General features: G+C 37.2%; 1 protein-coding gene across 3 annotated transcripts in view; it reads left to right on the plus strand.

Annotated features, from left to right (window-relative positions):
* The window catches only part of GALNT18 (polypeptide N-acetylgalactosaminyltransferase 18), a 351,472-nt gene that overhangs the window by 266,432 nt on the left and 59,561 nt on the right, over positions 1-25,479 (plus strand). For all 3 annotated transcript variants that reach the window (XM_034417086.3, XM_034417087.3, XM_087878750.1), the window contains exons 5-6: positions 3,788-3,985; positions 8,528-8,642. In XM_034417086.3, coding sequence (XP_034272977.1) covers positions 3,788-3,985; positions 8,528-8,642 — 313 coding nt within the window. The remainder of the gene's footprint in view (positions 1-3,787; positions 3,986-8,527; positions 8,643-25,479) is intronic.

Consider the following 25,479-nt stretch of genomic DNA (forward strand, 5'->3'; position numbering starts at 1 on the left):
TTCATCTTCCATGGGAAACTATGCATGCTTCTTCATCTGTATAGAGAAAACTTCCTTGGGTTCCATATAATTTAATTGAGCATCAGATAGATCTTTGTAAGCATCATTAGGTTATCAAATTAAAGACAATATATGTTTTGGAAATCAATAGAGTTGCAAAGTGAAACACTGAATAGGCTGGGCCCGTGCTTTTGGAATATTTTAAAGGTAGGATATTTGCATGAACATTCAATGACTGACACTGCTATATGTCGATATATAGATAAGAGGAATCTTTGGTGGCAAATGAGGAGCTTCATGTATACAGTGGAAGTATGCCTAGAAACTGCACTGTCCTATCATATGAACACAATAGATGGTTTAGCCCAGTGGTGGGATTCAGCCAGTTTGTGCCACTTCGGGAGAACCGGTTGTTAACTTTCTGAGCAGTTTCGCAAACTGGTTGTTGGAAGAAATCATTAGGGAAGAGAACCGGTTGTTAAATTACTTGAATCCCACCACTGTTTTAGCTTCCTAATTCATAATGCATTCATCAGCATTCACCCCCATATACAGACACTGGGGGACAAATACAGGATGTTCGGGTTGACTGCATAAAGCTAAGAAAGAATAGATGAGTTCATTCCAGGGATGGGTTCTACTTACCTTTACTACCGGTTTGCAACGGGTCTACCCGTGCGTGCTCTTCTGCGCAAGTGCAGAAGCTTCTGCGCATGTGCAGAAGCATTTTGGTGACATGGGGTCGGTGGGCGGAGCCTCCCACTGGTTTTACTACTGGTTCTATAGAACCGGTGCGAACCAGGGACAACCCACCACTGATTCATTCTATAGGTTCATTGCATTGTGCAATGCTGCCTGTTTTTCTCTCATTCAGTGTTGCTGCTTCAGTCCTTATTTAACCTTCTGTGAAGAGCAATTTAAATTAAAAACCCTAGATGAGTGCATATTATAAATTTCTTAAACAACAGTACACAATTTTGAGGGGGTGATTATGGCACCATATTGCATAATTCCTAGAATGAGAAGACTTGATAGTTGGTGTGACTGGTCATGTAAACTTAAGGCTATCATACCTGGACTTCAAAAATCCTAATAGCAAAAAGAGTTCTGTATCTCCTGGCTGCCATCTAGTGGCTATCCAGACATTTACAAACTTAGCAAATGGTCAGAATGTCCAGAGTTTACTTTCCAAAAATTATCTTGCACTTTTTTTTCCAAGCATATTTTTATGATTATTTAGAACTTGACTATAGCTTTTAAAACTGGGAGGTAGACTTCCTGGGCTATAAACATAATAATGGTTCATGGTTGCCCCTTTAAGAGAAATTTTCCTCCCACCAATATGAGACACCATTTTTATTTCTTTATTACATTTTTTTATGCTACCACATTCCTCAGCTAAGAGACAGGATTAGATGACAAACGATGGAACCATCTAACAGGATCACCATTCTCTTTGATTCCCAGATCTTTTAACATAACCATGTTTTAAGGGATTTCAATAAGATTAGTGTATTTGGTAGTTTATACTTCAAAGCTTTTATACATAGAGCAACATAAATTAAAATATCCATTAAAAATAATAATTTATTCAGCATAATTTCAAACAAAATCATTTTTATTGAAATATATCTATATATATCTATTTAAATGATTCTTGAGTTTTTGACATTCATGCCACTGTTTGTATTATTAGTATATATCGTTATATATTAACAATACTAGCAGTATATTAATATGTTAGTCATGAGTCATATGAGCCATAGTGGCACAGTGGTTAAAGTGCAGTACTGCAGGCTACTTCTGCTGACTGCCGGGTGCCTGAAATTTGGCAGTTCCAATCTCAACAGGCTCAAGGTTGACTCAGCCTTCCATCCTTCTGAGATGGGTAAAATGAGGACCCAAATTGTTGGGGGCAAAATGCTGACTCTGTAAACTGCTTAGAGAGGGCTGTAAAGCACTGTACGATATATAAATCTAAGTGCCATTGCTATTGCTATGTTATAGAAGGTTCATCTTTTCATGTCTTTTTAACCAGAAATCTCTTGATCTCTCCTAGGGTCAGATGGATAAAAATACAATACAGTAGATTAAGAGTGCATTAAACAAAACTGGCAAAGACTCCCGAGAGTACAATTTTCTAATATCTGCAGCCATCAGATAGGGCTATTAGAAAAGGGAGTGAGGGCAATTTACAGTCCATACAAAATTTGTGGTTGCAAGGGAATTCAGCTCCAAGAAGGGGACCCTTGCTTTCTACTGCAGCTGTTTGCCAGGGATAGGGCCAGTTGCTGCTTCCAGACAGAGGTAACTAGATCTTATGCTGTGAGTAACTCAGGAGAATCGGCAACAATAACATTTTATTAATTCACAGTTTGTAAAAAGCAAAACCAAGCAAACATACATTCACTTACACACATCCAACATATATACTTCCCCTTAGCTAGGCTGGACCGGCTGGGCTGTAGCCTGCTTACAAGGAAGACAGCTGTTATCACACCGGTCAAGCTGTTTATTCTAGTCTGCTTTTATATTCCTCCAGTTGTGACTTCCTAGTTCCAGGTGTCAGTACGTCAGTATAATAGGTACACAACTGCTGACTTTATTCTCCCATTCTCAGGTGGTGATAAAGTTGTTTTTCTTTACATATTCTCCCGTGTCCCTTTACATATTTCATAGTTCAACTCTCAGTGGTGCCAGGCTGCATATCTTTAGAAATAACCACCAACCAAAAAAAAAACAAAAAAAAAACAGAAGCCTCTGAATAATATATCTGAAATGGCACCAAGCTGGGAAATATGCTTGAATAATTCTCAAAGGCTTCTGACAGAAGCTATGTTGATGTTACGAGTATAAGGACATAATTATGCAAATCCTCCAGTTATGTCATTTGTGCCAGTTGCAGTCTGGCAAATGCAAAATTACATAATTTTTGTCATTTGCATGATGACATCAGTGCACTTTTGGCATCACGGTCCCCCTTGCCCATCTATGCTGAACCCCTTTTTTTGACCATCTCTAATGGATTAAAACAGACTCTTAATCTGAGTTCATCCGGAGTACCCTTTCCCCATGGAGGTAGGATAGTTTGCAAAATACGCTTTCTTTTTCACCATAAGTGGTCCAGACAAATGCAATGCTTAAGTCATAATGTTCCATCTATGAACATTCTAAACATTATTTCTGGCTGCATCAGTAAATATTTCCTGTATATTTGTCCATTCAGGCTATAGTTTTAGAAATAGTCCAGAAGCAGGATTTTAGTAAACAAAATATCTCCTGATGTCCAAATTAAACAAAGCCTTCAGTCTTTCCAAATGCAGTACCTATTGTCTATCTTCTTCATTAAAAGCTCCAATTATACTGTATTTTGCATTTTGTATTAAAATAACGTCAAGGGAGACATTTGCTACATAGAATCTAGTGTTCCATTGCTATGGAAACTTTGAAACAGCTTGTAATTAAGTTTCTGCTGTTTAGAACCTGAAAGTCCAACACTGATTACTGTTGCAATGTTGAGTCCATTAGCATCTATCAGTTACCTTTAATTATTTGTGTCCTTCCCATCTGTTATTGAAGACATCTTAATTAACAGCTTCCCTTTCCCCCACCTTCGTTTCTATTTTGATATAAGACTTTAAGAGGATAGAAGTATTTATATAGTAAATAATTACTTATTTCTCACATATATATGTATATGTATGTTGAGGAGGTGCTTGGATCAAAGGTAAGAATCACCTGCTACCTATCACTGTTGAAACAAACTGATCATCTTCCTTTTTTTAAGGGCTGAGCCAGTACTCACCAGGATAAAAGAAAACAGAAGACGAGTGATATCTCCATCATTTGATAATATCAAATATGACAACTTTGAACTAGAAGAATACCCACTATCTGCCCAAGGATTTGATTGGGAATTATGGTGTCGATATCTAAATCCACCAAAATCATGGTGGAAATTGGAAAACACTACGGCTCCTATAAGGTAATGTGCATATGTCAGCAAATTTTCATGAAAAGCAAAATTAAAAGGCCAAAAATAATCAAAGAAAATACCAGGTTTTGGTCCTCTAATACAGTTATATACTGTATCATGTAGAGTAAGGCAACATCTATAAGCACCACATGATTGTCATGCACATAGACTCCAGAATGAAATTGAAATAATTGAAAATTGTTAAAAAGGCTAAAATCTTATGATATCAGTACTGCTTATAAGGTTTATGGTCTCCAGAGATTTAGGCAGAGAGCACCCAGGCCATCACATGAGATTGTGATAGCTTTTGCCGTGATGGCGAACTTATGGCATGTGTGCCCAAAGTGGCATACAAAGCCATGTTACCCGGCATGCATGGTCTTGCCTGTTTGTCTTCTGGGTTTCTGGCGCACATGTGCACACAATAATCAGCTGTCCTTTACATGCACAGCAGTGCCAAAAACCAGTGTGCGCATGCTCATTGGCCAGCTGATTGTTGGATGCTCATTCGTGCCACAACCCAGAAGTTCAGCTTTTCCAGAACATGATCCCTTCACGTGCTGGACAGTGTCAAAAAACGGCCTGCATATGCATGCTGCCTAGTTGATTGTCGGTGCGCATGCACGCTAGAACCAGGAAGTTTGGCTTTTCCGGAGCATGATCCCTTCACACGTGCAACAGTGCTGAAAACCGGCCTGCGCATGCCCACCAGCCAGCTGATTGTCGAGTGTGCATGCGTACTAGAGCCTGGAAGTTCAGCTTTTACAGAGCGTGGCCCTGACAAGTTGTTTCTGCAACAATCTCTAGACTTTGTGTAAATGTTATGAAAACGTAAATGTTAAGAGAAGAGTGAATTTGTCATCAACCATATGCTGATCACTAACTCTACAATCTTGATAATTCTTTTGTCCACTTACAACATTATATTATAAGGAGGAAAGTCAACTCTGCAGTTGAAGCATTCTAAAAGAATCCACATTTGAAATGCTAGTTTCCCAATTATGGCAGAAAATGCTATAAAAATATGTTTCTATCTTGAAGACACCTGGAACAGATTCCTGCCAATATTTAAATGAGATAACTGGAGCCACTCTACAGCATAGTACTATATATCCCTATATAGACAGTATCGTGAAGAAAAACTACATATGTGATCATTTTTAATTTCAATTTCATGAAAAAAAATGTGTTTATTTTGTTTGCAAAAGAGAAGAGTATTTTATGAAATTTGCATGGATGGAAAATTTTGTTCTAGTTCCAGTTTAGCTGTACAAGATGTGCATGTGGGTGATCTGGCTTTTCCAGCAGTCTTCTTATATTTCCATTAAATCTCAAGGGAAGCATCATAAGGAATCACCTTCTTAAGGACTTTCTTACTTTAGGAAGTTTGAGCATCTGGGGAAGCTTCAGCCTGATAGGAAAACATATAACAAAAAACATCAGTATTAGCCTCCTGCCAGCAGTAAAGTAAGCTCCAAAATTCTTATCGAGAGAAACTCAAAATGAATTCTAAGCATCCTGGGAATAAAGTAGCAAAATCTTTCACTGTGGCAGAAAACTTTGAAATACTGCAGGACAAAATTTGCCATCGTATTAAAAGTCAATAAGAAATAAGATTACTGTTCTGTACTTGTATCAGTGCCTGTGGCTCTTCTGGGTTTCATACAGAGAGGTCCACAGAGGGTTAGGTACGAATGAAAAAAGCACCATCATGATAGTGTGACAGAACCTTCATACCTTTTGTATATACATCATGATGTTGCATGCATGAAAGTGGCAGAGCTTATGGCACAGCGCTCCTTATCATTTTGAAGAAAGTTTTCAATCCTGTGGACAACTCTGATTTGTAGTGCTAACTTATAGATCACAAGGGAGATTAAAGGGAGATCAATCACGTAGATGACCGAGGGATACTACATAAAGTCTAGAAACTCACTCCAGGATCTGAAAAAATGAAATGTGAAAGGTTGGAAGCATATGGCATAAGGTAGTTGTTAATGCCCTGTGGCTGTCTACTGAGACATTTTCACTTCTAGTAAAAACATATTTACGTCATGACAAATTGGGATAATTTTCATGTCATGGTCAGCTAAACCATATTCCCCCATAATAGTGATCTAACTATGATTAGTGGCTCTTTGATAGTTCAGTGTGCTGGCCAAACGTAAAACTAGTTTCAAATTGCAGTCATGCTAACTAGAAATGGTAGCTGCTTACATTTCAATTGGATGTATATGTGGAACAACCATTAACTGTGATTTAATATTGTCACATGAATGAAGACTAGGAGGTGATAGACATGTTCATCTTAAACAGCAGGAATTGTTTAACGCTGTTTATGTTTTTCCTATCAAAATTCAATTACAGTAGTAGAGTAATTTAATTATTTCTAAGTAAAGGGAAGGACACATTAATGGAATAAACAGAATAAAAATATGAATATGGCATTAGCATTCTTCAGAATATTCTTCAAGATACTTTATTGTACGGTAAAAGAAATCAGAAAAGGGCTCATTACAGATCCGAAGGATAATATTAGTGATTGACAGGTGTTTTCTTCATTCCAGCCTCCTATAGTTTTGTTATCATCGCAGAGAGTATGATCTGCATAAGGAGAAAAGGGAAATTTTAGGACTTGTGATTTTGGAAATCTTATGATCACATCAAGAACAGATGCCTCACCTTATTACAGCTTGATCATCATTGTCACAATGAATGCTAAATTGTTTCTTCTCTTCTCTAACAACCCTTGAACTTTAGTTAGAATCCAACAACCCTTTAGTTAGAATCCAATTGTCCCCCATGCTCCTCTCCTGCTCACATAATGATAATAGTGACATTTCTCTTTGTCTCTGCATGTCAAAGTATTCACTAGGATTTTTTTAAAAATGAATTAACGCTCTTTTCTTCCTTGCTATATAAATACCCTGGGGCCCTGTCTCCCACTTTTGCTGACTTCATCAGACTGGTTGCCAAATTGTCTGGTCTTTCCCTGAAGATATGTTCGGGCATTGCATGGCAGTATAATTGAAATGGCCGCAAAAGGGTGGAAGCACAATGCAATGAGTTGCTGAAGGCCATAAGTAGTGGATACACCACGTTGGGTTCAAGCTGTGTTGAATACGTACATCAGTCTTATATTTTGATAGCATTGGCATCCAATATGTGTTACCAAGTGTTACTAGTTTTAATAGGAGAGAGAGAGAGAGGGAAAGAGAGAGAGAGAGAGAGAGAGAGAGAGAGAGAGAGAGAGAGAGAGAGAGAGAGAGAGAGAGAGAGAATGAGAGAACGAACAGTGTAGCACATCAGATTCAAAAGCAGATGATGCTTTTGAATGCAGAAGAATGGACAAATTGGACCAGTCTGCAACTCTTTCAACCAAATGCATACTTTCCAGGAAATTACACAACAGCTGCAAAGGGCACTTGTTTATTTTAAGGAGTTGCAAAACAAGTGTCCCATGTGCTCCAAAGTACCGGTATCTTTTGAATCTGAAGTGCTACATTGATCTATCACATGTATAGGAAAGACCCATTGCAGTTTTCATACATATAACAGTGTGTACATGTTAGCACGTAAATGCTAATCCTGTGCTATTTTCATTCTCAGTCATGTGAAAGTCAAGTATGCATAATGAAGTTTGTCCTTCCTACTTTTTTTATTGCTTTCCTGATCGTTTAAACATAAGGAGGATGAAAGCTCAAAATAGAAAGGAGGTAAAGTAAAATCTTGGACAGAAGAGAGCAAGATTGTGATTGCCCGATAGCTTTCCAGTCTCTTATCCATTCTTTTATTGAAAATTGTGAACATAACACGCACAGAGAGAGACACATATATAAATTGTGGATATAAATTTGGTTGCTGCTTCCAATACAGTCACATTTCTGTTCATGTCATCTTAGTGAAGGATTTGCATGACATTCACAATTAAGGCAAACATTCTGGAGAGCTATTGATTCTGTTACTTTGGAACTATTGGAAAGACTGGAGTTTAATTGGTGTTTACCTAGGAATTTTTGAAGAAAAATGAGACTTCCAAAGGAAAATTACAATCGGAACCTTGACAAGGACATAAGAAAACTATCTGCCTGTTGTTGAAAAGGGATTGGGATGGAGATCTTAATGCAGTTTCCCCAACGGATTTTCCTTTAATTGTATTGGATTCCAATTTTCTTTTCATGTGCTTTGAGGATTTGAGAAATAGAGACCAAAGAGTAGAATTCTTTAGTAGTTTTGTCATTATTTATATGTTTCTGTGCTTAAGTCCTAGCAAGGGATGAGAGGCTACAGCATATAAATTGATGAAATTAATAAATAAATACCACAATGTGGAACATTTTACTAGTATTAAAAATGAGTAAGAATTTTTAACTAGCTGAGAAAGGAACAACTTCGTTAATGTAAAAAAGCAAAGCTTTTTTTTATAACGTTCATGTTAATTTATCTTATAGCTGAAGATGAGACAATGAACTTCTCTGAGTTCATGAAATTGCCTTAAATGATATACATCCAAAATCAATTTGTATGTTTCCATTGTTGCTTTTTTTTCAGGAGTCCGGCACTGATCGGATGTTTCATAGTAGACAGGGAGTATTTCCAAGAAATTGGTCTACTAGATGAAGGCATGGAGATCTATGGAGGTGAAAACGTGGAACTTGGGATCAGAGTAAGGAATCATCAAAATAAACAAATTCTTTTTATTTATTTGGTATACGTAAGCATCACAAACGATAAAAACAAAGGCTTAGAAACATGCATTTTTACAGGATTTAGTGATTTTTGATAAAATTAACCTTCAATTTTAATGTTGACAATAATATTGTTTATGTATTGGAAAGCTGAAGAACGCAATATTACTGAATGTAAATAATATATTCCTGAGCTGTCTCTTTGCATATTTGGTTCCTTACATGGAAAAAGTCAAAAACTATATTACCAAACTTATTTAAATGTTAGCAAAAACTGTTACTGTTATATAGGAGATCTTTTCAAAAGATACCTGATTAAGTTTTGGATTATGTCTTCGAATATTCCAATCCACAGTCATGTACTCATAAGATTTACATACATAACTACACATACAGTATTACCATTTTAGTCTACACTAATTCTGGATCATTGCATTGTCCTCTAATATGTAGTGACTGCCTTTCAAAAGCTGAACTTGGCACCAGTTTTATATATTTTTTATTTTTATGATATTAATAGTTTTATTACGGTTTTCATTTTGTTTTATTATTGATATTATTTTAATTCTTAATTGGGTGTGCCAGAGTTTGGTATAAGATGGGGAGCTATTTAAATATGTTAAATAAATAAATAGTATAATTGTGTTTAGCAGAATATGCACTTCCATCGGTTGGGAATTTTCCGCTAAAAACTGTAATCCTCCAGTTCTTTTGATCTATGTAAATTACTTGAAGTCATCAACATATTTATAATACCATATTTATCAGCACAGGTAAATTTTGAACATCTCATATTTCCTTGTTCAGACAGGAAAACTGGGTAATTGTTTTCTTTGTAGCCATTTTATTTAGAAGTATGTTTGCACCCACAGCACCACTGAGCAGATGTACTGAGATACATGGGTTTGAATATCACTTAGACGTTATCTTGTATAGCCTTGAAAATAAAATTTACTGCAAAATCAAAGTGTAGAATTATTTACACATTTTAAAAAGGGGTGAACCTATAAACTTTTATTGTTGTGCAGGAAAAAATGTTTCTCCAAGATACCCTTGCTTGTTTAAGATAGTGGAACTATTTTAGAATCAGACAAACGATGAGATGGATAATATGTCATTCCTTCTCTCGCTTTGCTGTATCATAATGATACAATTTCTATTCCACAGATAAGACATATAGATTAGTCACAGTCTATATGATTTTGGTATCTCAACATTTTCCTCACAAAATATAATCTTGTTGACTTTTTAGCAGTCCAGCTGATTTTTATAGTGAGTAAAAATATTCCTAGGAAGATAGCGGGTCGGTTTTTTTTTTCCAAATCACTGTATTTAAAAAAATGGGACCATGTTTTTTAGTTCAAAAACTTATTCCCTCAGTGGGTTGGTTTGAACTAGAGACAGAGACATACTTATTTAGAAACATGCATTGATTTATTGACTTTTATGGTTAGCCCGAGGTAGGAAAGATGTGGGGGTTACAGAACCTCTTTATAGACATTTAAAAATCAAGGCATTCATTGGATTGGGTATATTGCAATTATACTGGGTAAGGAAAAAATATTGGTTAATTTTCTCTGCAACCGGTATATTTGATTATTCTTTTGGCTTCTGCGAGTAGTCTATAGAATGCAAGGTAAATTAAATCAACACGTTAAAAAAAATAGAGGTTCTTTAGTGCAAGAGGCCTTTTACATTATTCCCCTTCAGATATTTCTCTAGAAGAGATTGGTTCCCCGCACTGCCACCATAATTCTTTTCCCTGTTAATCTCTGAGCAGCTGCTTTACATTCTTGTGGACAACACTTTCACTTATCTTGTTAGCACCTTGTTATTTTAACAATGGCTTCAAATTCCAGATGGCTGCCTGCTTGGCTGCCTGCTTCATAAAGTCTTCTAAATAGTATGTCTGTTCCTAGATTCATTGTTATTCTTATGACTAATGTTTTTGGGCAGGGGTGAAATCCAATTTTTTTCCCTACCAGTTCTGTGGGTGTGGCTTGGTGGGCATGGCAGGGGAAGGAAATTGCAAAATCTCCATTCCCACTCCACTCCAGGGGAAGGATACTGCAAAATCTCCATTCCCTCCCCTCCTGGGGCAAGGATATTGCAAAATCTCCATTCCCACCCCACTCTGGGGCCAGCCAGAAGTGATATTTGCTGGTTCTCTGAACTACTCAAAATTTCTGCTACTGATTCTCCAGAATCTGTTAAAACTTGCTGGATTTCACCCCTGGTTTTGGGGTTCCATCCATAACACACACATCCCAAAGTATTTAATGGCAGGATTATTTCAATCATTTTACTAAAGGTGGGGGTAACATTATATAAAATTTAATTGCACGCATTGCATCTTCCCCTTCAGTGGCTTTTATTATCTTAATTTATAGTAATTGTCTAAAAACCACAGTGCATTTCAAGGCATGGCTGACTGGGATGAGTTTAAGAGAAATAGGCTTTTGATATATCTTATCATTCTTGGTTGGTCAGAAGCTTGTGCTTGGGAACTTATGGTGTATCCCACGGGCCAGATGCATCACGCACAGGCCACACCCACCCCAGCTCCGGGAAGGGAAAACACATCGCAATATGTCACGTGATGACAACATGATGCCATGAGTTTGACGCCCGGGCTGTATCCCATAATCTTATATCTAACATAATAGTCTACATTGCATCCTTTGTCATTTCTCCCCATGTTTTATTTATTTTATTTATATAACATTAAAAAATTCAATTTCCATCAAATAGTGTGTTGTCTAGGTACAATTGTTTTTAGGCAATCAGCATCTTTTGTCATTAATCATCTGCTTGCAACCATTGCACAGAGTTATCTGAAAGCATGAGGGGCAGTATCCCCAGACCACCCCAATGATGCCCTTGATGTGATGTCCCGCTGCCTGGAGGCCGTGAGGGTCTGGATGGGGAGAAATAGGCTCAGACTCAACCCTTCCAAGACCGAATGGCTGTGGCTTCCGGCATCCCGATATAGTCAGCTGGTGCCATCGCTGACTATTGGGGGTGAATTTTTACCCCCCACAGAGAGGGCTCGCAATCTGGGTGTCCTCCTGGATCCACAGCTGTCTTTAGAAGAACATATGACGGCCGTGGCCAGGGGGCTTTTTATCAGGTTCGCCTGATCCACCAGTTGCGGCCCTTTTTGGACTGGGATGCCTTATGTACGGTCACTCACTCCCTTGTCACCTCCCGGTTGGACTACTGTAATGCTCTCTACATGGGGCTCCCCTTGAAGAGCACTTGGAAGCTCCAACTGGTCCAGAATGCGGCTGTGCAGGTGGTTATGGGCGCAACTCATTGCGCCCATGTGACACCTCTCCTGCGCGAGCTGCACTGGCTCCTCTTCCTGGTGCGATTCAAGGTGTTGGTTACCACCTTTAAAGTGCTCTATGGCTTAGGACCTGGGTACCTTCGAGACCGTCTTCTACCACCAGTAGCCTCCCACCGGCCAATTCGCTCCCACAGAGAGGGACTCCTCAGGGTGCCATCGGCCAAGTTATGTCGGCTGGTGACACCCAGGGGAAGGGCCTTCTCTGTGGGAGCTCCTGCCCTGTGGAACAAACTGCCCCCGGAAATACACAAGATCTCTGACCTCCGTGTGTTTCGCTGTGCCCTTAAGACCCTGCTGTTCCGTCAGGCTGGGCTATCTATGTAATTGATTTTAAATTGGGTGTTTTAAATTTTGGGTTTTAAATTTGGGCTGAAATTGTTTAATACTTTTAACTATTTTAAAACTGTTGTTTGTGTCTTATGTTTTAATTGGCTGTACACTGCCCTGAGTCCTTCGGGAGAAGGGCGGTATATAAATTAAATTATAAATAAATAAAATAAATCAATCAATGTGAAAACAACATACAGTTCTATATGATTTCCACACAGTAATCCTCTAGAACAGGGGTGGGCAACTATGGCCCCTTTACAGCGTATGGACTTCAACTCCCAGAATTCCTACATTTCTAGAAAGGGACAAAAAGGTTGGGTAATGTTCTTAGCTGGATAGAAGAATATAATTTTTTTCCTTCTGAAAAGCCAAGTCGGAGGTTATTCTAATCTTCCTTTGAGGTTTTTCCTCTCTGTATTAACAAAATACAATTGGTAGAAGTCTTAATTAATGTCTTTTATCAACTTTGTTTAGCATGTGGCTATATATGGGGAAAGCTGAACTAGAATTGATTAGGCATGCTTTAATTTTTTTCAGATCTTATTCTGAATTTACTCCTTGTAGGGAACAAACATCACTTTTTCCAGAATGTGGCTATATCATCACTGTAGCAAAGTTATTGAGTTATATTATAATATATTAGCTAGCTGTGCATTTCTGGGCTCATTTCAAAAGTTGGTACTGGCTTTTAAATTTTCCACAGATTAGACCCAGCTGAATCGAAGGACTGTCCACTCATATGGTTCTGTTTTGGATGGCCTTCTTTTTGGCCCATTACTAAATACCATAACATATTAATTAGCCCTTCTAGCAGATCTTCTACACTGCTTGCCCATATTTAGGATGTTGTCAAAGTCCTTTTCCGATGTTGTGCTTATGATGTTTAAAGCTGAGAAAATTTTAATTTTAATTTTATTATTATTATTTATTTATTTTTGCTTCCATTCAGTCATATCTAATTCCTGAACACATCCCTGCAATTTTCTCAGAAATGGTTTGCCATTTCCTCCATTTTCCTAGGGCTGAGAGAAATGATTGGCCCAAGGTCACCCAGGTGGCTTTCTACCTAAGATGGGACTAGAACTCAAAATTTTCTAATCTGATGCCTCAATCAATAATCAAACTGGCTCTCAAAAGAAGACACAATTGTCTATGTAAAACTTCATACATAGTGAAGGCAACAAAAAAACTCTATAATCACTTTTATTCTATATTCACTAATCCTTGTTTTTCCTCAGATTAATAAATGTCAACAGATGAAAGGGCAAATTCTTTACAAAAATGTATTACAGGCAAGAGATGGCTACATCTTCCATAGCAGCCATCAGTGAGTCAAGACAGAATTGGAACAGCTCCACAGAAAGCTGGCTTTCTTTTCGAAATTGTGCAATGTTTGTTGAGCTGAATGACTTGATAGTCCTGTTCACTGGCAAGGAATTTAATCAATCATCCTTATGAGACCTTCCTAATAATTTTCATGACAGAATATGGCTGCAAATCTCCCAAGTAATATGCTGGGCAGACAATTCAGCTTGCCCAGTAATGACGTTAACACTGATGGACAGGGCAAGATAAAGGCACATGATTTTGTGCTGGATCATTAAAAAAAATTAGAAATTCTTTTTCTAATCACTCCACAGATGCCCAACCTTAGCTATATAAAAATATATTCCCAGTTGAAACTCCATAGTATGCAAGGGTAGCAATTTTTCCCCCTTTTAGCTGCATCAAAATACACTACAGTGCTTTAATAGCATCAAAATAAACTACAGCACTATAATGGATAATTCCAACAATATATCTAGCATTTCACATAGTGTTCATAACTAACCTTAGTTATAACTGAATATAAATAAATGAATATTTATAATGCAATCTTATGAGAAGCAATAGTACCATAGTTGTTAGACAATGCAAATGTCTTTTGTTTTTGTCCCCTATGTAGAATAGATTTGCAACTAAGAAATGAATCTTGGGAAAGTTAACAAGATGCTTATGAAAATTTGCTCCATTTGCTTATGAAAAATACCTTCCAAAATAAAGGGAAAAGATCACTACATACGCCATAATTTTAAGATACAGTTAGATTAAAAGTCTAACTGTACGTTGATGTTTGTACGTTGAAAATTTTCCCCTGCGAAATAGTCCAAAGAACACACACACACAAAAGTAAGAGTTATGATGAACATGAAAACAAAGTGACTTTAAAAATAGAGATTTAAATTCCTTGCTCCTGGCTCAAAATGCACAAGAGGAAAAGTGTCTGGAGATTTTAAAAAGTTTTAAATTGCTCAATAAATTTGAGTGATAGTTTTAGAATTTTCAAATAAATCTGAAGTTTATGAAGGCCAAAGCTTCCCATATTTATAGAAATGCATGTAGTCGCTTTTGAGCTGCATCCCTTTAAAAAATTTTTTGTCCTTTTCAAATGCTTATTCATTTGTTTAGATACAGATGCAATGATAATTGGCAATATTGTTTCTCTTGCTGTGGGCAACACAGGTAGCACCATCAAATAGGCTGAGGGGGGAGGGGGAGGGGGCAGGTGGGCAATAGAAAAAGGTGTCCGTACAAAGAGGTGTCCATAAGGATTAATATGTCCTTTTTTAAAAAAAGAAATGGAGCTGACTGTACTAAGGTGAAACAATCAGGGATTAATTTGCTGGTCTTCTTCCATAAAAATGGATCATGTCAAGTCCCAATGCACTCAAAAACAATTGTCACAGGGCCTTTACAGATTAGAGGTGAGAAACTATGAAGCATAACTACATTGTAAAGAAAATGGTAAAAAATGATCTCTTTCTTCACCTTCATCTGGTGTTTTCCGACCACCACTTACTAGGAACTCAGAGGTTGCCTGAAAGCAAAGGTTGATTTGCTCAGGAAGATAAATCTATCTCAGCATCTACTTCTGTCCTCCTAACGCAGCACCATTGAGAGTGTCCCGACACACTTGCATGGTATGGGAGTAGCTCTGTAATGGACAAAAAAGCTCTACAGAGAATCATTAAAACTGCCCAGAATATCATCGGACTCCAGCTACCAGCCCTGGACGACATCTTCGAATCTCGCTGTTTGAGAAAGTTGCATAACATTCTCAGAGACTCTTCCCATCCTGCTTACAATCTTTTTGGACTGTTGTCTTCTGGACCACATATTTTCTGAATAGTTTTTATCCCAGAGCTATAATTGCACTCAACAATGAACTAAAGAGCCACCATCAGTGAGTGTTGGACAATATTACTTGGTCTGTTGTGTGGATGTTTGGGCGGTTTAGGGGTGGAGAATTGTGGTGGGTGGGAGTGTGTTTGGGGATTGTTATGTGTGTTGACCTGATCTTTGGATGTTAAGTAAATTTCGTTGTATGGGTATACTGTGTATACACATACAATGACAATAAAGTTATTTATTTATTTATTTGATGTGATTTGAAGGCAGTCATTGTGAAGTAGTGTTGGATGAAGAGAAGGGAGACTGGGCCAGTCTCTCTCTTTGTCTCTCACTCTACCTTTCCCTCTCCCTCCCTCTCCCTGTCCCTCTCCCTCCCTCCCTCTCTCTCCATAAAAAATAATAATGCTCCCCCTTTCGTTTCCATTCTGTCATTTTATGCAAAAAGTTAATTTCCTGCCAAGGCTGCAGGGTATCATAACTTTGTAGATGCCCACCTTGAAAAAGTTCAGACCTACCTGCTTCAGCACAGAAAAAAGAAAATCCATTCTGAATTATCCTATTCTGTTTTGGGAACTGGGATTCAGCCAAACTGATGAATACCTTTAGCCAAAGGTTCATCTAGTTCAATATCAAGTATCATATACTCAGCAATCTAATGTGCTAAGGAAGTTCATAAGAATCAGCAGGAGGGTAATAGTGCTTTTCTACTTTTGCTTCTTATCAACTATTACCTAATATATTCAACTTAATCATTCTGAAAGCCAGTTTGGTTTAATGGTTAGTGCTGGACAATGGGTGGAGAACATTGGTCTAATATTGGTTTGGGCATAAAGTTAGCTAGGTGACTTTGGACCATTCATTCCCTCTCAGCCCTAGGAAGATGGCAGAGGCAAATTACTTCCAAAAAGATGCCTGGAAAACCACATGGACATTGCCAGGTGTCTAGTCTGATTTTCGGACAAACAACAAAAATAAATCCCCATGTTTCCAGAAACAGTATACATCTATCAAGACCAACAGTCATTAATGTTCCATGACTTTGTCTGTCTCCTCTTAAAAATATTTAAACTTTAAACTAAGGTGAACAATTTTTTTAGTTGCTGGGAGGGCTCCCAAACCTTTATCTGCAGAAGACCAAAAAAAATTACTTGGATTTTCTGTTTTGGTGAAAAAGAGTTGTTTTTATTCATATTCATCTTTTTGTAAGGTTTAGTATGTAGCTGTCTTGTATTTCTTGCCTTAAATGATGCTAATGTCTTTTGGACAGAGAGGAAAAAGAAATTTGCAGGCAGTTCTACAGAGACAAATTTTCCGCCCCTGTTTTAAACCATGCAAAGCTTGTGTATAGGAGAAAATATTGAATTGGAAAAATTGAATTGACCTCCCTACCATTGCTTTGTAAATCTGATTAAAATAAATCATATTTCAGTCCTAAATTGGATTATGGATTTCTGTCTGGCCTCTCTCAGAGGGTCAGATTAGGTAATCATATCTCTTCAGCCCTTATTCTTAACACTGGTACACCACAGGGTTGTGCATTGAGTTCCTTACTCTATACTCTTTATGTGCATGACTGCATTCCCACTCACACTAGTAATACTATTACTAAAGTTGCAGATGATTCAACAATGGTGGAACTCATCTCCGGGGGGTGGGATGAGTCTGCCTATTGGGATCAGATGGACCGGTTGCTTTTGTGGTGTGGAGACAATAACTTGGTCCTTAACACCAATAAGACCAAGGAGCTTATAGTGGACTATAGAAGGAATAGATCAAACATCCAGCCCTTGCTTTTCAATGGAGACCAAGTGGAGCAAGTGGCCAGTTTTAAGTTTCTGGGTGTTATCATAAAAGAGGACCTGACCTGGGGCACTCACATTGCAGCACTGGTCAAAAGGGCCCAGCAGAGATTATACTACCTGAGACTTCTCAGGAAACAACAACTGAATGAAAAACTGCTGGTGACCTTCTACCACTGCACCATAGAGAATATTTTAACTTAGTGCATCTGTATATGGTTTGCCAATTGCACAGTGGCAGATAGGACAGCACTACAGAGGGTTAACATCATTGCCCAGAGGATAATTGGTTGCCCTCTCCCCTCTTTGGAAGAGCTTTTATAGCTCTCACTGCCTTAAGAAATTTCAAAACATTCTTAAAGATCCATCTCATCCTGGGCACCCTTTTTTTTTTTAACTTTTATCATCTGGCAGACGGTACAGGATAATAAAAACAAGGACAAATAGGCTGAAAAACAGCTTCTATCCCAGGGCAGCAACTATATTGAATTCTACTGTATAGTGTAATACTAATGCAATATCGGGTTTTCAATTCAATTGTATAGAATGTGAAGGATGTTTGTTTGTGTTTTATGTTTATAGTTATAATGTACACTGAAAATGGCATTTAATTTCGTTGTACGAGGTGCAATGACAATAAAGTAAACTTAACTTAAATAAATGTGCTTAGGAAAATGCTAGTGATAGCTCTTTAACTACTTGAATGTTGTGCCTGTTCTTGGTGTTTCTGGGTTGCTAAGGAAAAGACAATCCAATCAACACATGAATGAGCTCAATGAAATGATGAGCCCCTAAGGAACCTTAATCCATAAGGAAAAAAGAAAAAATAAGAATATTTTATTGTTTTTTTTTTTAATATGTAGAAGAACATTTACTGGACATCATGAAATGTCCTTTTGTCTATTTACTATAGTTCCCATATATACATTATTTTTTAATAAATGTGATTGTGGTGGAATCATTTTATTTGTTCTATTATTTTACTGTTGTCATATGGTATAACACATGTCAGAGGTTGTTCACAATTGCAGCTCCAGAGGTACCCTGTTTTCCCCAAAATAAGACATCCCCTGATAATAAGCCCAATTGGGCTTTTGAGCACATGGCAATAAGGCCAAGCGCTTATTTCAGGGTTCAAAAAAATATAAGACAGGGTCTTATTTTCAGGGAAAAACAGTAGCTTCATTGTTCTAGAATGGTTCCAATCTACTAAAATGATATATGCATTTACAAAACATTTGGTAGGCATGTGGCATCAGTGACTTGCAGCATTTATGAATAATAATTACTCTTCAAGGTAAACAGCCAATACATCCTTTATAACTGCATAATTATAACATGGATATTAACCTGCTTTGATTACTCTTATTTCTAGCTTATGAAAATGAGAGTTCCAAGGCTTTTTAGACTTGCAAATGTAACTACAACAGAAATGCAGATAACCATAAAATGAGTTGCATGTTGCATCAATTTGTCAGAGAAAAGCACTATACCACAATCTTAAGTTAATTTTATAGAAAGTCATAAAAACAATGTTCTTTGCAAAGAACTGAGTTTATAAATAAATCATTGTAACAAGAAGTCCATCCATTATAAACTGCATCGTAGAACATTAGAATTTCTTCTGCAAAATCTTAACTTCAGTAGCAGGGCACTGCAACTTTCTGATACTTTGGTCATTTATCTTTCATCCTTTCACCTTTTGCTTCAGATACATGTCTCTTGCCTCATTGCTGTAACAGAAACCACTCCATCTTTATTATTACTTGTTATAATTCCTTGGCACTTAATTACTTCTCCCATGCCTCATTGTACTTCAGAATTCCTCTGCTCTCTAGTCTACTGGGTAACGGGCAGGAGAAAAATAATATTGCAATGTTAAGTTTTTGTCCTTCTCGTGGACTAACTAGCATTTCACAGCAGTAATTCCTGAGCCGCTGTGGCGCAGTGGTTAGAGTGCAGTACTGCAGGCTACTTCTACTGATCACTGGTTGCCAGAAGTTTGGCAGATCGAATCTCATCAGGCTCAAGGTTGACTCAGCCTTCCATCCTTCCAAGGTGGGTAAAATGAGGACCCAGATTGTTGGGAGCAATATGCTGACTCTGTAAACCGCTTAGAGTGGGCTGTAAAGCACTATGAAGCAGTGCATAAGTCTAAGTGCTATTGCTATTGCTATTCCTAAAATGAACAATAGAAATCCAGCAGTCTTCTATTCACATAAGGTAGGGAGGAAAGGTCTCTTCCTGATTCTCCCATCCTACCCACCCATCTAGAATGAGCCTATTGCCTAAACAGAGCAAATTCAGAAGCCAAAAAGCATGGCACAGGTTTGCATAAAATGTACACATGCTAGTATTCTCTGTTGTGATGAGCTGTTTTGGATGTCTATTCAAATTATTGTAATTATTTCTCAGCCTGCATCTGTGGATTTAAAAAACAAAACAATGTGATCCATTCAGCGAGGATCCATTCAAAGCAGGCACTCATATGACAGAGTGCCTGCTTTGTCTCCCTAACTGTTGATGAACAATTAGAGAACTCTGTTCTGATGGTGAAGTGTTTTGCTTCTCACTGACTGCTAGCCACTCTAGATCAGGGGTGTCAAACTGGTGGCCCGCAGGCCCATCCGGGTCACCCGCAGGCCATGCCCACCCCAGCTCCACAAAGGCAAAAACCGTCATGATAGGTTACAATACGTCACATGATGCGATCAAGTTTGATCCCTGTGCTCTAGAGATTCAAACAGGGTTCTTTGCTTTTTGCATTGGAGATCTGTTTCAGTATATAGATTTTGATATATTCAGTATATATCTGGATGTTAAGAAAGATCAAACAAAGGTTTCATATGTTACTGTCATAAATAAGATTGCCAACTATGCACCCTCCTGTACAAGGCTGTAATTGCTAGATATTAAGAAGCAGGCAAAGGTTGTTTTTTTTTCCCCTCAGCATGTTGATAGACTGGTGGGGAAAAACTTCATCCGCAGCCTTTTTTCTGTTAATGAGATAGAGCAGAAGTTTGACATCTGAAATATTTGCTAGGATTTAGCTGACGTTTCCTCAGTATATTTCCATGGGATTAGAATAATTACAGAAGTGCTTCGTGGCCTGAATATCATGAACTCTATTGCCTGAAGGATTGGGAAGATATGATTTTAAAATTATTGGCATTTCATGACAGAAACAGCCCTATTTTGAAAGTAGTGCAAGAATTATTTTTCTGTCACTGTGTTTCCAATTGCTTTTTTCTCTGTGCAAAGTTGATTCCAGTGACCAGCTCAATTTGTCTGTGTCATGCCTCCAGTGGCACAATTTTCTGTTCTTTTCCTTTCCCCATGAATGCCTTAGTAGGCTTCCTGTAGCTACAGCAGGCATAATTTTACATAGTAGCAACATTATCCATTGTCTATGAATCATCTTTATGATCTCAGTGTTTGCGGAAAAGAAAGCACATTACTTAAAAGCTCTGCAAGCGAGAAAAGGTGAGTAACACAACTAGTTCACATCTGATCCAAATACTAGTTTGACGCACTGAAAGAAAAGGGGCATCGTTCATTTTTTTTTTTTTTTTTGCCAATTTCTTTTCTTATCATCGTGATCAGTGAATTATCTGGGGGTTACAGTGGGAGAGAGATGAGTATATATTCATGTACCAAATGAGATGAGTATCCTTTAATGTACCAAATCCAGACCCTTTCACTGAAAATTGCATACTAATGATCATAGACTGAAACTGAGGAAGGCAATTGGAAGGGTGTCAAATTCATCATGAAATAAATTCAGCAAAATTTATCATGAAGCTACTCAGCAAAATTGTTGGTGAACAAGCTCAGCAGACAAATATTAGGCAAGCATGCGACTATCTGGTATTTTAAAGAGTTCTCTAACTTCAATTCTTCTTTTTCCATTTCCCTTTCATCTATGATCATTCTATCCTTGCTCTTCTATTCCTCTTCTCTGTCTTAGTTCATGCAATCTCCAGTTCCCTTAATAATAATAATAACTGATTTTTAAGAGAAAGAGAAATAGGATATACTCATTGTTTTTTCTTAACCCATTATTTTTTCTTTACATTGCTTCCATGTCTGGACACAATGAAGACTACTACTTCTGATGAGAATGGTGGCCTGAAATCTGTACTCTCCAAAGATCCCAATAATTTCCCCTAAAAATACAGTATTATTAACAGTTAATTAGATTAACAGTTCTGATTCAGACACTGATTTATGTCCTGTTCAATTATTTAAACTAGACTGGCCTCTCTAAATAAACCTCTACCCAGCTCCACTGATGTCACTCAGATGACGTTGGCTTCCTATAGGCAGTTGGGTCTTAGTTGCAACCATTTTCGGAAAGAAAGCTAGTCCTTTGTGGAATTAAACCTAGTTCTAAAAGAGCACCAAATTGAAGCCCTATAAAAGATGAAAGAAGCAGACTGAGAAGAAAAGCATGGAAAAAGCTATTACCATGCATATGAAGCTTAGGATATTATGCTATGTCCATGCTTGAGTTATATTTAGCGTGGAATAAAAGACTATACCTACATGGTGGTAAGAGGTTTATACAAAAGCCATTACTTTACTGTTTAGAGTCCTCCTTTCATATTGAATTCCTGGATTTTTTTTTTCTAGAAGGTAGATTATTTCATCTATGTATTATAACCATAGTTAGATGGAGTTTTTGAAAACTTCTGAGCATATGCAGGCCTTTGGAAAAGTATGAAATATATTTTCCAAATGTGGTTCAACTCTATTTGCTCTAGGCTTTATACAGAAATATCCATAGCTTTTGCAAAGACTGAGTTAAATGGATTCCACTGGGCATAAGGCACATGTGGCCACAGAAATGTTGCTAGACTATAGTTCTCACCTGCCTAGAGAGTCATAGTTTGCCTGTGTCAAGCTGTGAGCACACAGCAAAGGCAGGAGCTGACTCAACATCTTCCTAGGTTATTTTCTCACCCACAATATACAGTATATACAATATACAGCCACAATAGTTCAGCCCCAAACCAGCCTGTTCTCCCCATCCAATATAAATTCTTAGCTGCTTTTATTGTCTTTATCATATATATCATGGGGTCAAGCAATGGATAATAAGCATGTGCTTTTGTTTTACTTTTAGTTTATTTTAGAAAGCTGGATGCGTTTAGGCCAATATTTGTAAAACATTAGTTGCATTAATCCTTATAAATAATTAGACTGGATTTTGATTCTGCTCTGTGCAGCCAGCTAGTTGTATCAGCCCTTGCCTTGACAGCTTCTGCTTAACATTTAAGATCTGAAATGAATTCATGCTTCTTGAAGCAGTGTAATTAATGAGACTGCAGAAATAGAACAAAGACTGACAGTGTTTAGACAAGAAAGAGAAGACCCACAGGTTTGATTAATTGGAGTGTGCCAAGGAACTGAGTAATTGCTGTTTACAAACCATATTGTAGCACATGTTAAATCAGGCCAATTGTGTACTTGTGTGTGTTATAAGCAGGTGCAGTTTATTTTTGCAGTTAAATGATAGAATTATTACCAAAATCAAAGATATGATGAAATGGAATCTTAAATGATGCCTCCTTATTTCAAATTCATTAAAAAGTTCAGGACTGTTCAGCACCAAGAGTTGTCGTTCAGCCCCCCCTTGTACAGATTCACACTTCACTGGGCTTCAAAAATTAACAGTAGCATAATTTGACATTTTATGTATGAAGAAAAATACAATGTCTACACAATATACTGATGTGTAAAAATGGGGAAACACCATACAGTTGTGTTAAACTAGTTCCTAGGCAACTTGACATCTTCCCCCCATTATCTTGAGAATAACAGATTAAGGAATGTAAAACAATAGAAAACAGAAAAGAAAAACTGCAATCTTTTGAATTACTATGCATGAGGCATAGTAATGGGTCAATGAGGCAAGCCATCATTTATGAACCCATCTGCTGACAGACAATCCAATAGGTGGGAATTCAAAGAAATGAGGTTCATGGTACCAAGGATGTCTTCAGGTTTCTAACTTAGTTCCGATGCCAAACTTAGTCTCATATTACTTTCAGAGTTGTTAGTCATTGGTACAAAACAACCTTATTATGCATCTTAATGTGAGAAATAGTAACTGTGATCCACACATCTGTGAAATTCCAATGTTTGGAAGAAACAGAACTTGTAGCTAGCATAATCTCTCTGTATTGTATATAATAGTATTATTGTATAGGTGAAAATGATTTTTAAAAATGCAGGTTTTGTTCATGTCAGTTTTATGAGATTGGACCGCTGCTTTTCAGACAAATGTGTGTCCTAGCTCTTCTTAAAAATTTCACATAAAAGCAATTTTATGGCAATTACAGCAGCTTGTTAAAAAACAGCATAGAAACCAAAGGAATAAAAGTCAAAGAAAATTCCACCTCAATATGGCACATAACTTGAGATTTTTCACTGTGTATTCACATTTAATTTGGGGAGGGATGTCAAATGTGTCATGTAACAGTCAATACATAAGAGGCAGCTAGAGAATTAAAACTCCAAATGTAATATGCTACTTTAAAGAAATGGTGAAAGGGATAAATTTATTGTTCCTCCTACTTTTAATAACAGCATCTAAGATTAGTTCTGCAAACCTGTGAAGCACCAAAACCATCCTAACATATGGACCGAGTAGAAAAATATGGACTTTAGCATTGTTGGTGAAATTTACTGTGTTGGAAGCCAATAAAACCTAAACAAAAATGGATCTTATTCATAAACTTTTGGGATGTTATGTTTCAGGATAGAAACTTTTATCCATTTTCTCCTTATAATTGCATATTTTGTATTTTCTGTCTCTATTTTCTGTTAAAAATCTATGAACCTATTGTAGTGTTCTGTATTATTTTAAAAAAATGAAAACAAATGACATGTACTGCCAGAGGAAAATCTATTAACATCCACAAGCATCATTTATTCATTATGGTTTTATTAATGCAAAACAGTTTATAGGTACTTTTTAAAACATTCTTCACAAATGTATATGATATTAATAATATCTTATTGCTTTCCTTAATAGCTTGATATCCCTGAGATGAAAAGTACCCCATTTTTCTTTTCACTATATAGGAAAATTCTAGACATAAAAAAGAGCCTTTTAGCAGCATAAATGATGAAGTCAATATAAGGTAGAGGATCAATGCAGCTGCATGAAGCTTTTGTCTTCTAGCATATGCTGGGTATAATTAGGGAATGACTCAAAAAAAAAACCCTCCCCGAAATATAAACATCCTGACCTTTTTCCATATTCATCTAGTGTTTAATGTTATCAAATATCTATCTTAGTGTTTCTCAATCTTAGCAACTTTAAAATATATGGCCTTCAATTCCCAGAATTTCCCAGCCAGTGTGCTGGTCTATTGTATTGTAGCCAAATGGTCTAAATCAGTGGTGGAATTCAAATATTTTTACTACCAGTTCTGTGGGCATGGCTTGGTGAGTGTGGTGTGACTTGGTGGGCGTGGCTTGGTGGGCGTGGCATTCCCTCCCCACTCCTGGAGAAGGATATTGCAAAATCTCCATTCCAACTGGCCATTCCCTCTGGGGCCAGCCAGAGGTGATATTTGTCAGTTCTCCAAACTACTCAAAATTTCTGCTATCAGTTCTCCAGAACCTGTCAGAACCTGCTGAATTTCACCCCTGGTCTAAATATATAAAATAGGTCACTGAACATGGCATAACAGATGAATGGAAAGAAAAGGCTTCCATCTGAGTTGGACTTCTCATGGATTTCTTTGGCAACAATATGGAAATGGTTCATCATTGCCTTTTTTGGCTTCTTAATTTATTCTACTAACCTCATATTCATTCCTTGGTTTTCTCTCATCCAAGGACTAAAAAGGACAGTTTAATAGCTCATAGAAGTTATTCAAGGTATTGTCACTTATTATGAATAGGAAATAAACAAACCTGACAAAGTTAATTTTCATTTTTTGATTAAATGGTTCAGCTGACTTACTTCAGCCAATATGAGATAAAAGATTAATTTAAAATAAAACAGTCCAGAAAGCTGACATCCAGATTTCATAGTACGGCTGAAAGAAAATAGGCTCCCAAAATTCAACCCAACAGTAATATTTTGCAGAGAGGATTTATTTAAGGAGATGAGGTAGAATTCTTCAGTTAGGAAGGCCTTATGTTAATGTA

The sequence above is a fragment of the Pantherophis guttatus genome, chromosome 1 (assembly GCF_059756535.1).
Source record: "Pantherophis guttatus breed Tessera chromosome 1, ASM5975653v1, whole genome shotgun sequence".
NCBI classification, from domain to species: domain Eukaryota; kingdom Metazoa; phylum Chordata; class Lepidosauria; order Squamata; family Colubridae; genus Pantherophis; species Pantherophis guttatus.